Raw genomic sequence first — 16,966 nt, 5'->3', positions numbered from 1 at the left:
CTCTCCTCCTCCCTCTCCTCCTCCCTCTCCTCCTCCCTCTCCTCCTCCCTCTCCTCCTCCCTCTCCTCCTCCCTCTCCTCCTCCCTATGCAAAATACATTGTTTTTTTTTCTAGACATGATTCCCCTATAAAAGGAGAGTTCATCTGGAGGGTTTTTCCTCTTAAATAGAAGTCAACATTGTGACTGCGTGTGAACATCATAAGGAGAACAGCAGCCTACAAAAGCCACAGATAAACTGTGTGCACTGTTTGTGAAAGGCAAGATCACAGCTCCATGAAGGTGCCAACCACACAGAAAAGAAACTACAGGTTTGTTTTCACCAAGTAATTCTCACTATTGTCTACAGAGGGCGCTTCAGGGTCACGGCCTCATCTGTTAAGACAATTTGTCCGTAACTTGCACACCGATCCTCTCTTGGCCTGATACCGTCTCAGTGAAGCCATAAGCTTTTATCTGAGCACACAGTCTTAAAGGGGGGGTATTATGCAAAATTGACTTTTTCAAGCTTTACATCATGTTATTCTGTCGTTCCCTCATTAAAAACATGCCTGAAGTGTTGCCTTGACACATTCACGTATTTTTGAGTAATCTGTAAAAACTCTGATGGCGGCCATTTTAGGGATAGGTTTGCCTGAGTCCTCCTAGGAACGCCCCCACCTCCTGGAGACGCCTCCGAGCTTTCGTCACCAGCCGAGTAACCGACCACTGCTCCTCAGCAGAACCCCCTCCCCACTGATGCCACAGACAGCGTGTGGAGGGGGCGTGTCGGAAAGGCTCAGAGGTTCTTAAAGAGACAGAGGCCTATTTCAAGACATTCACTACAGCCATTTTGAGAGAGCAATTTTATACAAGGCAGTTATTCTAATTTACTGCATTTACAGACCAACAGAATGGTTTGGTCATCATTGTAGTGTGATATAGACTGGTGCTATGGGACTGAAAAAAGCAGAACACCCCCTCTTTAAGAGACTTTGTGGAGAATGGGGGGCTCCACACAGAGAGAAGAAGAAGCTCGTCGCATTGTCCAAACACCGGCGCTTCACTGAGACCATCGCTTTATGCTCCTTCACTCAGAACAGTAACTCACTGGGCTGAAAAAGTAGTTTGATGGCGTCCATTTAGTGCGGAAAAGTATGAAAAATGCAGCGCCATGTTTGTGGGAAACCGAACGAGGAGGAGATGAGAAGGGAGGGGGGAAAAAGGATGAACACTTTCCTGTGTTGCTGCTCGAACGCCGTGTGCATAACCTGTACCACAGCGCGCTCATCGCTCGGCCACGCCCTGGCTCAGCGTGTGTGTGAGCTCTCATGTTACAACACGAACAGAAACCTGCGGCTCCTAGACACGTGCAGCCTATATATGCACTTTTTCCTTCTGAATTTAGATGATGCGGTTTATTTTCAGGTGCGCTTAACAGTCCAGAATCTACAGTAGTGGTTTATTATGATGTTATGGCTAAGGTGTGTTCTCTTTAGTAGATGAGACAGTAGTACATCAAGAGAGGAAAGGTATACAAGGACAAACTCTCTAACATTGGCCTTACACATGTATCATTACTGACTAAAGCCTTAAAGAGTCAGAATGCGGGTCAGAACAGGGGGGAGGGCGCGGCGTACCAGTGCGGCGTGTGCATAGGTGGTGCTTGCAGATGCAGCATGGGCATAGCTGTTGGCGGTGGCGTGTGCGTAGCTGTGTGTTGCAGTGCGTCCGTTGTGGTGGGAATTGGTAAAAACCAGGCTTTGGCCCAACTCTTCGGCTGAAGGGCCGTCCACTATGGCCCCTAAATCGGAGTCCGCGGCAGCTCCGGTCTTAGGCAGGAGCTGAGCCAGGTCCATACTGAGCACAGGCAGAGAAGCCGGATGAGTCCAAATTCATTCAAAAAGAAAAACGCAGAAAGAAAAGTGGCGCAGTTGAAGCATTTCAGGGACTTACTTTTGCCCAGGAGTCATGTGATTCACAGGTGCAGAGGCTGTAAATACTTTGGTCTCCGACAGCTGAAAGAAAAAACAAAAAGAAATTATTGTCTCCCACATAAAAAGTGCTACAAATGATTAGAGGCCGCAGAATAAGTGTATCGTCATTGCAATATTAGGTTTTTCTTGCAAAAGCCACAATTATCGTAGCCTGGCACGAGCGAGACTGATCCTCCATGTTAAAGACACACGAGGACTAGGGCTGCAACTAACGATTATTTTGACATCAATTAATGTATTGAATATTTTTACGATTAATCGCTTGGCTGTGAATGGTGTAGGAAAATTGGATTTAAAAAAAAAAAAATCATCACATAAAGCTAAAGTGGCGCCGCTTGAGGACATGTTGATGGAGGAAGCTTAAAGTAAATGTTTGTTGCAGGCTCTTAGCGCTAATTCTGCTTCTGATTGGATGAGACACAGACGGATATTTATGAAATTTACAATGTAAAAAACACTACAGACCCCTTACTATCAAAAACAAAGTAGGTTTTCATCAAAAATACTACATTTTCATATCATATTATCTCTATTTGAGTCTGTGTGAACCAGAAAACAATTAATCGATTACAAAAATAGTCGTCAACTATTTCAATAATCGATTAATCGTTTCAGCCCTAATGAGGACACAGTCTGGAATTGTGTGATTTGAATCTCACTGACTCCGGCAAAACCAAGACGAGCCAATCACAGCTCGGGAGGCGAGAGTTAATGGCGTGTCTAATTTCCCGTCAACCAGTGCTCCTCCGGGCCGTCACCAAAACAGTGAAGATGGCGGCCGCGAAACAATCTTTTACCAGCGCCCTTTCTTCTGTTTTAAATGAGCTGGACTTTCACCGGAACATTTACTACAAACAATCATGGCGGAGAATGTGAACGCAAAGCGTTTGATTGGGTCGCTCTCGTTCAAACTGTCCTTAGCCCCGCCTCCAGCCTCGATTTGGAAACTGTGTCCCAGTACCCAAATATATGTAGTTATAAATACATAAATAAAGTCAGTCTGGCTTTATGCCAGGCTACAATTATTGTAAAATCACTGATGTTTTCCAGCTCACTGAGATTGGCACTTTTTCAGTTCTAGCCAAGACTTTCCTCAGTTATTTTAAACTGGTTCTTTATCAATACTTGGTTTGACACTTGTATTTATGCCTATTCTAAATTATTTGCCATATAGAACCATAAAACAGAATAATAATGTTAATTTGTTCCTTTTCCTTCCATTTAACTTCTTTTACATTTGTATCATTTGTTTGAGGTGAAACCAAGAAACTTCCTTTAAACGACAAAACGGCAGAAAAAACTTTCCACGTTTTTCTTCTCTTTTTTCCCCATTTTAAAAACATTTTTTCACGTTTGTTTCCCCAACATTTGTTCTCTAAATCTCCAATTTTTCCAATAACTTCCGAAATTTTAATACACGTTTTTCCCCCAAAATGTTCTCATTTCCCATCCATTTTTTTCCAACTTGTTTTTCCTATTTTTTTCCACTTTTTGTCTTTCACTTTTTCTATACTTTAAAATTTTGATGACCAACAACATGAAACTTATTTTTACCAGACTGGCATCGACTTGCAATTTTCAAGATACCCGTCTTGAAAATTGCAACATTTTACAAACAGGCCTGTCATGATAATACATTTATGGTCGATATCTTGAGTTGATTGTATCACGATAAACGATACTGGATACGGTCAACTCTCAGGCAAAAAAATGACAGTAAACAAACTGCAATCAACATGAAATACAATGATTTCTAACAGACCATAAATATTGAACCCAAAATATATTGTTTATCTGTTATTTATTAACCTCTTAACTCCCGCCTGAACCGAGAGGATCTTTTTCCTCACGTCATTTTTGTAACTTTTTTGTCACTTTGTCATTTTTTATCACATTTTTGTTAAAAAAATTTGTCACATTTTTGTCAATTTTTCGTCAATTTTTCATCAATTTTTTGTCACTTTTTTGTCACTTTTTTCGTTAATTTTTTGTCAATTTCTTGTGACATTTTTGCCACTTTTTCATAAATTTTTCGTCACTTTTTTGTCAATGTTTTCTAAATTTTTGTCACATTTCCATCATTGTTTTAGTCTCAGTTTTGTTGCTTTTTTCCCAGACGCTTTTGGACTGGGGTAAAGCCAAACTGGAGAAAATGTGCTCGGTTCAGGTGGGAGTTAAGGGGTTAAACGATAAGTGGATATAGTAATTATCGTGACAGCTCTACTATCAAATATTAAGAAGAAAAAAAAAACAGCTCTTACATCTTCAGACCAATCCTCCGTCCAGTCGTCCAAGTTGCCTCCCCAAGGTCCTAAACAACAAAAACCGCCATGTTTGAACGTAATATACCAAATGTCATGTAATTTCTGAGGAAATATTTTAACAGTACCTTCTGCAGGTCCATTTCCATCTTCCCAAGATTCCCCACGGCCTCCAGAGTTAGCGGTGTAATCAGCAGGATTGAACGTTCTAAAGAGTGGTGTTAAACAGCGCATTAGGATTAGACAGACACAGGAGACCTGGTGAAGTCGAGTCGAGTCTTACCCCATTCCCTGGGTGGAAAACCTGTTGCCGACAGCTGGTCGTCCTCGTCCACGAACCCCTGGTCCTGCTCCTGCAATGCACACAAACAAAGTCTGACATCTGCTGACCCGTACCGGAACTGCAACCTGTTTACTTGAGAAGGCATTGCATTACGTTTCATGTACCAAAACAACCTGTAACATCCGTCCGTTCAACTCATGTTTCATAGAAGTAAACGGCCATAAATCAATGCACGACAAGCTGGTCATTATGGCCGTTTTATTGGCACGAGCCACTGAGGCCTGTCCATAAGCTGAAATAACTTCCTTTATACCATGGTCTGGGTGAATACTGGATTCTTATTGGCTGGTGCATTATTTTGGTATAACCGCACACGTAGTCCGGTAGTTAAATCACTGGGATATCACTCCGCTGTGGCGTCGCCATAGCAACGCATGACACAGCTGAATCAGATAAAGGCGTAATTAGTGACTGACAGGAATGTATGATGGATTTTGTGTTAATTTCAACGTTTTTGGCCAAAACAAAACGTTTGATAAATGTTTGTAGAGGAGAGTGAGCAGCTAGGTTAGCTACTGTTAATAAAATATGAGCTTTACATTTCTATTGAAAACGGTTAAGGCTATTCATCATTTTCAGGCGTACATAAAATGATCTCAGCACTTGAGCATATTTGTCTGGATTAGTAAAGTGAAACATAAAAGTTTCAGTTGGGCCCAGGTGTGAGCGACTCCACCGCAGCTGTTTCCATAAACAGTTGAGCTGGTTGAGCTAGCTAGCTAGCTAGCTTCAGGTTAAACAGCGTAAAAGTGAAATAACTCCTGCCCACGAGTGCCGCATATCGGTGTTTACTTCCCCGGAAAAGTGTTTCCGGGTTAGTCCTGTTGTGTTGTGATTCTGTGCTGATGTTGTGTCGTTGAGCCTGACTGAGATCCTCGTAATAGCTGCGGAGAATGACTCGCTCTGAGACGAGCCTTCAGTGACCGGCTAATAACCCACAGAAAATAGTCCCGGTGGTCTGGCATATTTAGTGAGTTTAGTAAATGAAAAAAACATTTATTATATATGTTACGTTTGTGGGACCCTGGTATAAGCGGATTAAACAACGAGGCTGCTGCGACAACCTCACGTCAAACATAACTGCTCATGTTAATGCTAACCTCCATGCTAATGGTGCGAGCTACATGACAAAGGGAAAGTTGAGTCTTTCACCTATTCGGACTAGAAAAAGATTGCCCAAACTCAAGTAAACCCGAGAAATTTGATCAAGGGAGGATCCGACTATTCCTCTGAGGTAATCAGCGACCTGCCAATGCCGGTTACAGTCAGACTGAAGCAGCATGTAACTGCACAGTCGAATTAAAGCTCATTGGATTAGCACAAATGAACTGTGCATGCCGGCCCTTGCATCGGAAACCAACGGTCGGGCTGCTCTGCTTCTCCCAAAGACCATTCGGATCTGTGGCTGGGAGTCAGAGTCAAATCTTAAACCTAATCGGAATAAACTTCACAGGTAAACGTACTTTTTATTCAGTCCCGTTTGCCCCGACGCCACTGAATTTACCAAAAGTGTCTGTACAGAAATGTGGGAATCTCTAGTCAGGACTCCGGCCTTTGCTTACCTCTGCCCCGCCCTCTGCGCCCACGGTCTCCTCCTAACCTCTCTCCAGGAGCCACATCAAACCCATTCTCCTCCACTCGACCTAGAACCAACACAAATCCATCAGTATAAACACCTGTATATAACCAAATCTGAGTATTGGAGGGAGAACGTGGACTTGCCTTCTCTGCCGCGGCTGACCCCGCGACCTCTGCGGTTGGATGTCCCTCGGCCACGGCTCGGCTCTCTGTCGCCCTTCTTCTCCTTTGTTTCTGACGCTGCCCCTTCTTTCCCTGGGCTTTTCTTCTTCCCCACAGTCTCCCAAGAGTTCTGCTACAGGTTCACAGAGAGAAAATCTTATAAAAGAGCCAGAGGCAAAACGACAGTACAAAATGGACAAACACCTCCTAACTAAGACACCAAAACAAAGCATCTTTCATCAGGATTGGACGTGTTTACATTATTATTATTTATTCCTCTTTATTGTTTTGCTATGATAAAACCAGAACCCTTCAACTAATTCTAATTAAATACAGTTCATTTAGAAGTCAATGCCTATTTCTAATCAAAGTATTTAATTTACATAATGATTATCTATTAATATGTGGAGGGGAAAAAATAGAGCCATACTGTGTCAGCGGGGCTCTCGAGGAGAAAGAGAATGGCTCTGTTTACATCTCCATTGCAGTCGTGAAGGGCGACCATGCACTCATCCTGGGTTTTCCCTGTTACCTCAATCAGCTGAGGTCAAACACAGATTAAGTGAAGTTAAGAAACGAGTATCAAGTAAATTTAATTTAAATATTCAAAAATTACCTGCTGGACTTTGGCTTCAAAGTCTGGGTCATTTTTGTCATAGATCATCTGAGCTAGACGAATCTGTTCTGCTGTGGGCTGGAAAAAAACAAGAAGTCCATTAGAATACTTAACAAATAGCATTTCAACATGTAAAAGTTAAAAAAGCCTCACCTGTATCTGTTTCTGTGGCTGTGTTGTGTGTGTGTTGGTGGGCAGTGTTCTGTCCCGAGTCCCTCGGGTCTGACTACTGACCACTGAAGTCATCATATACAGTATATACAAAAATGTATGTACAAAGTAGAAAAATCTACAAAGGAGACAACAACAAAAAGAATGGTCACATATTTTGCAGTTGTACTTTGTTAACAGTGACCAGTTCTGTGGTAAACATACATGAGTTTTGGGAGCAGACCCAGGCTGTTGTAGACAGGCCATGTAAGACTCTAACCCCATCTGTCGCCCCCATCTCTCAGTTTATATTTAGCCAAGAGGGGACTAACCGGGTGTCAGTTTACAAGCCCCTCAAGACTCCCACACAAAAATACTCAAATGATTCTAAAAGCAAGTCCTCGCAGATTAAACACATAACCTTGCACATATACCATCAGAAAAACACAAAAACTGGTGATAAACACACAGTAATTAAGCCGAAGTGGGTCAGTTGTCTAAACCGAAACCATGGAAATGTTATGCAAGCGCATACTTCATGGTGGATTATGTTACAAATCGAGTGCTTGTTGTTGTCTGTAGTCCTAGCTTTACCCTTTCATGGCAACGGCTAAAAGGCTCGTAGGCTCTTTGTTGATGTTAGCATTTGTTATCCAACAGGCTAATACTGCAGACAATTGGAATTATGACAGTGCTCACATGTGCGTGGCCGAAATAAAAACAACTAAACATGTTCTTTAACTGAAAATCGGTGGCGACAATGAAACATAGTCGTTGATAGTCGTTGGAAAGCTGATGCTAGCTGCGATAACCAGTTCCAACGCTCAGTTTGGAACGGCTAGTTAGCTTTAGCACGGCTAGCACAGCGCCTTTGTTTCCAGTGAGACTCGACCATGACATTTCTCTTTGTTTCAGCCCATCATGTTGACGTTAGCAGAAATAATGGTCTCTATTGCACTTTACCGCCCCGCGCAACCCACGGGAAACCGACCAGAGGAAACATACACGGTGTTATTTGATGTTTTAGGTGCAATACATAAATATGCTAACGCTTGACACACATTAGCCGACAGCCACCGCAATGTAACGCAATTGGTACTTAAAAAAAGTGGTACAATAGCATCCGCACTGAGGACATCTGTGACAACCAAAACGGTGTATTTTGCATATTGATGTTCACTTATATAAATAATTGTCAAAAATATCAGTTCCCTTTGTCCCGGTGCGATACGGGTTAAGCGCATGCCACTAGCCCCGGCATGTGAACGGCCCAGCACAAAGTAAAGCTACAAAAGCTAATTTGGCTAACAACCAAAATCAACGACACGCGCTCAAATTTATTTTACTTCAAATGTCGTTTCACCGACATCGATTAAAACAGCGGGGTTGTAACAAACGTACACGGTGATATAAATGTTTATTGTTTGGTTTTTACCTGCTAACACGCTTCGCTCAGCCAGCAGCAGTAATGTCACGTGATCCACCGCTCCGTTGTTCTACACTAGAGGCGGTCTGCGCCAATCACAGCCCGCAGACACGGTCACGTGGTCCCTCAGAGCAGCGCCGTCAGTTTGCGTGCGCGATCCCTGCTCAGTGCGCGCCCTTGTCATTTTTATTAGGAGCGTTATTTTTTGTTTCTCTCCAATAATGGAAAACTGCAGACCCGGAGCCGAGACAGATCTACCGTGAAAAGTGAATCCACCGTGATAGTGCGCCCCCTGCTGGGAAAGACGGATATACGACGGTATTAAGCTCATGTTTTACAGTTGTATTGTTGGGATTATTTTGTGTAATTTACAATGTGCTGACATGTAATTTGGTTTACATGTACTATTATTTGGGTTATTTTATGAAATTAAAACTGTATGTTTTACTCCAGTATTTCATTGTATTTTGTAGAACAGTGCCTTCATTTGTTCAGCAAGGGACAGAGACAATATTTTGGAACAAAATAACATTTTTATTGCTGTTATCATTAAAGAAAGGAGAGAAATCATTGGGTTTATAATGTTAGCTTGCAGATGCAATGACAAAGTAAAAAATAACATTTGTACCGTCAGGGTCTTCCCTGTTTCCTAATTTACAACTACAAATCTACGATTTCAAAATTGGTTCATAAGAAATCAAAAAATATACTCGGTTAACGTCTCACGTTCACGTGATCAAAATCAGTCTTCCCAAGACCTAATTGGCTTGTTGCACGGTGCGGCTATGCTAGTTCCTCTGACCTGAAGTTGTGAGCGCCAGTACTTCCTGTCTGCATTCTTTTCCTGGAATAATAATCATGTTTTCTAAAGATTACATGGTGGGCAGTGAGTTCCCAGTTCAAACCTTAATGTAGGATGTAGCGAGTTCAGATCCGAGACGCCTGTGATCATAAAGGATTGATGGTTTGTCTTGAAGCTAAAGGCTAACATGCTATAAAAGAAATGGATTAAGAGGCACTATTTCAAATTGTATAATGCATGAAATGAATGTTGGCCTTTAGCTTCAAGACAAACTCACTGATCCTTATAGAGTTCGGGAATGTGATGTCATATCGCTAAGCATTATGGGATTAGCAGCAATTGTAAACTAATGGAGATTTCAAAAGTTAAAATACTGGAGTTATCGTTCACATTAAAACACTTGGACACCACATTGTGTTAGATATATTTTCCAGCAATAACTCAGCAGCTAATGGAGTTGTTCCATGGGTTTTTTTCTCTCCACTTTTTATTCTGTTTTTAGCTAATGTTAGTCTATGGAAATGTATTCTAACAGCTGCAGAGATGGCGGATCTCCATGGTAACTGGAATTCCCGAACTCTATAAACATAGACGTCTCCTCTACGGAAATATTTACACTGCACAGCAACTCGTTAACCTGCAGGAAGTGATCATCTACCAGGAACTCACTGTCCACCACAGAATCTGCAGGAAACACGATGATTCGAACGGGTCGAAGCTAATCTTAATGGAAGTTAATACGAACAGGAAGTACTAGCGCCCACAACTTCAGCTCAGAGGAACTAGCGTAGCCACATTGTGCAACAAGCCAATACCGTCGTATATCCGTCTTTACCAGCAGGGGGCGCACTATCACGGTGGATTCGCTTCACGGTGTTTCTATCTCGGCTCCGGGTCTGCAGCTTTCCATTATTGGGGTCTGCAGCTTTCCCCTTCTCTTTCTGTTTGGAGGAGTGTGTGGGTGGGCGGGAACTGCTTTTAATTTGTAAAGCACTTTGTGTTATAACTTTGTATGAAAACGCTTTGGTAACACTTTACATTACGGGCCGGTAACTCCTTGGTACTTACAGTGGTAATTTTAGATACTTATGGTGGTACTTACAGTGGTAAAACAGTGGTAATTCTAGATACTTATGGTGGTACTTACAGTGGTGCTTATGGTGGTACTTACAGTGGTAAATACTAGTAATTATAGTGGTACTTATCGGCACTTATTGTGGTACTTACAGTGGTAATTCTAGGTACTTATTGCGGTACTTAAAGGAGACTATAGTGAGAATTACAAGGTATGTACTTCTAGAAACAGTGGTAACTCTTAGTAATGAAGGTTGTACTTCTTGTTTTCCCTAATGCTGTTTTATGTTGTTTTATAGTTACACAATCCTAGAAATTACTTCTGTTTGTAGAAGTACCTCATTTACTACCTATGAATTGCTCCTGTAGTATCCTTGAATTACCAGTAAGTACCATAGTAGATAGAAGTACAATCTTCATTACTAAGAGTTACCCCTGTATCTCTTAGTAATGAGATACAGTGGTAACTCTGTGACTCTCTAACCCTAACCCCAATTACTAGTAATTACCACTTTTAGTGCCACAATAAGTACCACTGTCATTACTAGTAATTACCACTGTAAGTACCACGGACTTACCGGCCCGTAATGTAAAGTGTTACCAACGCTTTTTAAATAAAGTTTTGATTGATTGATTTTTGACTGTCAAATAGCCTTTTTGACACAGTGGAGACAAATGGACGGACTTTTTCAAACTTTTCACACCAATTACCACCTTATAGACCATGCACCTTAAAAATGTTTGACCACAAGTACCGTGAAAAAATAAAATCTGGACAAAACTGGGTCTAAAATGGAGTTAAAATAATGTAGTTTGTGTCTAAACTGGTGCAAACCACGTCCAAACAGGAAAAAACACATAACTTGCACATTACTAACAAATTAAAATAAACAAAGTCTTTCAGGCGTCACAGTATCTGCTGAAACTTATCATTATAATTAAACACATTAGGCTTTATGCTGAGGCCAGTGTGAGTTCAGTCACTAATACTCTTTAGTTATATCTGTTTAATCATATAGGGCCACACATGGGTGATACATAATACATATCATTATAAAATACATACATTTTAAAAGTACTCATGTATAAATTACTTCGTTATCAGTCACTCGAACAAAAACAAACTCGCTTGCATAGATTTAAATAAATAGTCCTTTTAATCACTGCCCAAAAATGCATCACTGGAAGACAAGTTGAGTGAGAAGTAATAATACGGCATCACAATATCTCTCACAATCATAGATATAGCAACTTAACCTCTTAACCCCCACTTGATCCGAGTTCACCGGTTTGGCTTTACCCGAATCTAAAAGCTTCTTGAAACAAGCGTCAAAATAGCGATGAAAACGAGGATGAAAACACAACAAAAAAGTATTAAAAAAAAGCAACAAGAACTTGAAAAAATGATGAAGGTGCAACAAAATGTGATGAAAACGCAACAAAAAAGACACAAAAAAATCTACAAAAAAGCCACAAAAATGTGACATAAACTCAACAAAATAGTGGCAAAAATGAGATGGAAAAAGAAAGTGGAAAAAATGACAACAACACGGCAACGACACAAGGAAAAAGATCAGTTTTGTAGGTCTTTCAAAAGAGGCGTTACTTTACTGTAAGCTCCAGTCGAGAAGCTTTTAGATTTGAGTAAAAATGCACTCGGTTAAAGGTACACTGCGTAACATTTTGGCCTATACTGTTGCGGCAAAACAAAACATGCCCCCAATGACCAGCTCAACACAGAAAATGCTGTAACGGCAGTGTGTAATAAAAGAATGGATTTGGATGAGAAACTAATCTGTTTGAATCTCAAATTCTACCGGCTTTCGTCACATCTCCATGGAGACGAGCTGGAGACGTACCCACTCCTGGTAAAGTTTGCAGTCATATCTTAAGAGGGGTGAGCCTCGTAAATGTTTGTTTGTACATTTATGAGGTATTTTTTTTAAATTATAATAAAATAAATGCTTGTATTTCAATTTTATTTGTTCGGTAAAATTCTACACGGTGTGGCTTTAAAGGAATAGGCCACCGTTTTTACATACTGAGATATGCTCCTAAAGGTTATTGACGGAAGTGAGCGGGGGGAAGTCTTTAGGAGTTACTGCGCGGACGTTTTACTCCTCGTATCATTACGCCTCACAATATAGTCCCCCTTTTTATCTGCTTATAAAATCGACACGTTACATTTCTGTGTAAATATACTTCGCATGAAAACACTTCACGTAACTTTATTTAAAGGGGCTGGAAGCAAGTTCGCCATTTTATACTCACTACTGCCACCTCAGGCCATATGTGTAACTGCACCTTCTATATTAAGCTCGTGCATGACGGCAATTCGGGCCGAAGTGATACATTTTTGAGTAACAGTGCAGGATTTTAGAGGCAGTTGTGGTGAACAGGTCTGGGCTCATTCTACACATTAGGACATGGCTGGAACATGTAGGGGGAAGAAAATACTTAATTTTAACATTTTTAAACTCCTTATAGTCCCTTTAAATAGGGAACACGTGGAAGAGCTTGGTAGCTTCTATCGTGAGCTTTTTCGGAGCTATGTGACATGTGGGAGAGGCTGCGTATGTGCTCCGTTTGTGTGACAGAGCGCACGGACAAAGACCAGACGGGAATATATTAACTCGGCTAAAGTGAGGTAAGAGCATATCTCAGTATGTAAAAACGGTGGCCTATTCCTTTAAGGCGGGGTGTAAGAAGTTCAGAGCTCTTCGGTCGATGCACTTGCAGCTGTTGGACTTTGCTTTATTTCCAAGTAGAGAACACAAAGTAAACGATGCCCTTTAAACAATATTATCCCAGGTCCATGATAATTGAAGTACATTTGGTCATCGCTACATCCTGATGCGTATAGTTGTTTCCTCTTCTCTCACTGAGCCGAGGGATGGTTGGACTTCAGGTACGGCTGCAGTTGGGCCATCATACTGCGGACACACACGGCCTTTCTTCTCATGATGTCCTCCAGCTGCTGCACATACTCTACAAAGGCCTGTAGGGGACAATACAAGGACTTTTGTAAGTTTGTTTTCTTTTTACTCATCTATTGTTTTTTAGTATTTGTTAGAGACTCCCCCTGGCTCATACCATATCCGGCTGTCGGGTCAAAAGCGTCCCCTCTTTGTGGGATAGAACCTCCATTTCTTTCAGAGTTTCCAGATGGGCCTGGACAATGTGCCAACTGAAGAATATACACAGTAGAGGAAGTTCAGTGATGTGGAGATGACGTCAATATCACGCAACAGCACAGGCCCGAGAAGAGAACATTTAGTCGAGTTAAAGCAGTACTAAGTAACTTATTTACCTTAATAAATCCTTTCCGTAGTCCCTGTGGGGGTAATACAAGTGTTTATGGGATGATTGGAGGGTCTTTCATCTCCCCCTGGTGTCTCTGGCCAGAAAACCATGTTTGCAACTTGACTGACACCGGTCCGGAGAAAGCAATACACACTAATGGAATCACGAAGAAGAAGCTAACATGCTAACGGGCAAAGCTAACTGCGGGCTAACGTCACTTTAAACAGTATTTACAGCCAGGTTTGAGTGAAAAAAAATATTTCCGTTGTATAATTGGATGCACAGTAACCCTCCCTCCCTTCGCCTTTCCTGTCAGGCGCGTATTTACTCTCCAAGACAATTAATACATTAAAAAATCGTAACTTGCTACTACACCTGCAGTTGCGCTTATGGCCTCTAGGGGGAAGAGTTACTTAGTACTGCTTTAATCTGTGCTAATTTCAGTCCATGGAGCTTCAGGGAGCTGCTCCTTGAAAGGTAAATCTGCGCATTTGAGGACATTTCTCCCCCCTGTTCATTTTTATGTGATATTACTTGGATCAAAACAATGACTTTACTCAACTTTATTAATCCCGAAGGAAATTCAGTTTTTCAGCTGCACACATAAATTGAACAGATTAAAAACTAGAAAAAAAACATTGAATACATAGGGGCGGGCAGAGAATAGATATAAAAGTACTGCCATTGTTCCCATTTAACCCCTCCCACCCGAGGATTTGTTATACAGCCTGATCGCTCCGGGCAAGAAAGGTTTCCTGAGCCTGTCCTCTGAGCAGGAGAGCGAGATCCGCCTCGCACTATGATCATTTCCATCTGTAATCCTCACATCGGTCGACCGATATTTCTATATATTTCTATGATTGAAACTTTTACTATAATAATAAATGCTTAAATTAAAGCTATTTGAGAGATTCCAAAAAAACAACAACATCAAAATAAATTACTTGAAATATCTGCCTTTTTATTGGCTATCGGCCATGCCAACCCCCTTCATATCGGTATCGGACCCAGAAAATCCATATCGGTCGGGCCCTGAGTTTTGTAGGTCTTAGCTTTCAAATGAGGCTGTAACCCTTTAGATTTGTGTGAAGTCGAACTGGAGAAAATGCTGGGTTAAGGCGACACAGTGACAGAGTATTCGATGTGAAAGTAGTTTTACTCACTGGGCTTCCCCGTGGTTCTTCAGATGCAAACTGCTGCTGCTCTCGCTCCGGTTTGACCTGCAGCTGTTCCCAGAGTGACCAGGAGGTGGCGCTCTGCTGTTGAGACTGTCCTGTGGGATGTTCTGCGTGGAGGTGTAGGCACAGTGTGACTCCGCGGCTCGCAGGGTCTGACGTTCTGCCATCTGTGAGTGGAGTCGCATCACCACAGGAACCAAGGAGACGCCTGGAGAAAACAGATGTTCTATGTATGAGCAACAACATGGAGGTTAGGGCTGGGTAAAAAACATGTGATACCATTAACTGAACGATACTTTTTTGTATCATTTATTTGAGGTGAAACAACAAAGAAACTTCCTTTAAAGGGACTATACAGAGTTTAAAAATGGTAAAACTAAGTATTTTCCTCCCCCTACATCAATGTCAATGTTAACTTTATTTGTATAGCACGTTTACAACAACACTAGGTGCCCAAAGTGCTTCACATACAGGTACACAATATAAAATAACAGTACAAAGCAACAAGAGAAGCACACACAATAGAGTCATAATACAGCTCAACTTGAATTAAACGCCAACGCAAACAGATGTGTTTTAAGGGCAGTCTTAAAGGTTTCTATGGTTGGAGCAGCTCTGACATTTAGGGGGAGACTGTTCCAGAGTTTTGGAGCAGCCACACTAAACGCTCGATCTCCTCGCGTCTTTAAACGGGATCCGGGCACGTTTAAAGACAGCTGGTTCGCAGACCTTACTGATCTGACTGGGGCATAAACAGACAAAAGCTCAGAGAGATACTCAGGAGCAGATCCATGAAGACATTTAAACACAAGCATCAAGATCTTAAAGTCAATTCTATAGCTGACAGGCAGCCAATGTAGGGAGGCCAGCACAGGAGTGATATGTTCCCGCCTCCTCGTCCCTGTCAGTAAGCGTGCAGCAGCGTTCTGGACTTGTTGTAGGCGGTTGAGTGAGGATTTGTCCAGCCCACAATAGAGCGAGTTACAATAGTCAAGACGCGCATCAGGGGTTGGCGAGGGGGCCAAAACCGGCCCTCCATCATCAAACTCTGGCCCTCGAGATGATTTTGAGAAATATTATGACCCAAATCAGAGCTCAAATGCCTGTTAAAGTACTCTAGAAATGTGAAAAATACTGTCAATTCCTTAAAATGTCTTAGCAGAGCACCCTTTTAGGCCATAATCCTAAAAGAATACCCTAAGAATACTAAGAAATGACTTAAATCTACTTGAATTAAGACATAAAATCTAAAGATTGAGTGGATTTGGTCTGGCCTTAAAGCAGATAAAACCTGTTCTTGCCAATGGAACAAGCACAAGTTTTATCTAATTTACGATAAACATTTTTCCAGTATATGATGGACAACACTGGCTTATGTAGAAAGTGATGATTTACTTCAATTGCTTCAGTTGGAGGGTCCGGCCCTTGAAGAAAAACGGCTCCACTTACCGACCCCTCCCCCTACATGTTCCTCCATGTCCTAATGTGGAGAATGAGCTCAGACCTGTTCACCACAACTGCCTCTATAATCCTGCACCGTCGCTCAGAAAGCACAAGCTCATTATAGGAGCTGCAGTTATGTGTATGACCTGAGGTGGCAGTAGTGAGCGTAAAATGGCCAACCTGCATCTAGTCTCTTTAAGTACAAAAGGGCGGGGAAAAAACACTCTCCAAGTTTTCCTTATTTTTTCCACAATTTCTAATATTTCATGTTTTTTTTTCCGAAACTGTTCTATTTTTCTCCCTGAATGTTCTTTTTTTTTTTTTTACATATTTTCTCTCAGATTTCCCCAAAATTTCAAATTTCCCCCCCCCCCCTTTTTTTTCTTTAATCCATTTTTTCATTTTTTTTTTTTTTTCTATTTTTTTCCCTGAATGCTCTCCAATTTTTCTTTTCTTTTTTTACATTTTGCCCCAAATTTTCCCAATTTATTAGTTTTTTTAACATATTTTTTGTGTGTGCAGTTTGCCTGTTCTCTCCCCGTGTCCGGTTTCCCCTACCACTAAAAAAAACATGCACAATAGGCCAAGATGAATGATGTGTGTGCCTGTGTGAATGATGGAGGTCAGAGGGATGTACAGTTCTCCCATGTAAAGCG

At 41.5% G+C, this 16,966-nt stretch overlaps 1 protein-coding gene across 4 annotated transcripts in view; it reads right to left on the bottom strand.

Annotated features, from left to right (window-relative positions):
- The window catches only part of LOC306959693 (ubiquitin-associated protein 2-like), a 33,992-nt gene extending 25,398 nt beyond the window's left edge, over positions 1 to 8,594 (bottom strand). For 3 of the 4 annotated variants that reach the window (XM_079551867.1, XM_079551870.1, XM_079551869.1), the window contains exons 1-11: positions 8,520 to 8,594; positions 7,088 to 7,223; positions 6,935 to 7,012; positions 6,749 to 6,859; positions 6,301 to 6,451; positions 6,141 to 6,221; positions 4,519 to 4,588; positions 4,364 to 4,443; positions 4,236 to 4,285; positions 1,934 to 1,995; positions 1,618 to 1,837 (exon numbers count right to left, since the gene is read on the bottom strand). In XM_079551867.1, the coding sequence (XP_079407993.1) occupies positions 1,618 to 1,837; positions 1,934 to 1,995; positions 4,236 to 4,285; positions 4,364 to 4,443; positions 4,519 to 4,588; positions 6,141 to 6,221; positions 6,301 to 6,451; positions 6,749 to 6,859; positions 6,935 to 7,012; positions 7,088 to 7,183 (999 nt within the window). In that variant the 5' untranslated portion in view covers positions 7,184 to 7,223; positions 8,520 to 8,594. The remainder of the gene's footprint in view (positions 1 to 1,617; positions 1,838 to 1,933; positions 1,996 to 4,235; positions 4,286 to 4,363; positions 4,444 to 4,518; positions 4,589 to 6,140; positions 6,222 to 6,300; positions 6,452 to 6,748; positions 6,860 to 6,934; positions 7,013 to 7,087; positions 7,224 to 8,519) is intronic. The other variant, XM_079551868.1, reaches the window with a different exon arrangement.
- Between the last annotated feature and the right edge of the window lie 8,372 nt (positions 8,595 to 16,966).

This window comes from Gobius niger (assembly GCF_951799975.1).
Source record: "Gobius niger genome assembly, chromosome: 1".
Taxonomy (NCBI): Eukaryota; Metazoa; Chordata; class Actinopteri; order Gobiiformes; family Gobiidae; genus Gobius; species Gobius niger.
The sequence above is the reverse complement of the archived record's forward strand: the minus strand, read 5'-3'. Positions and strand labels throughout refer to the sequence as shown.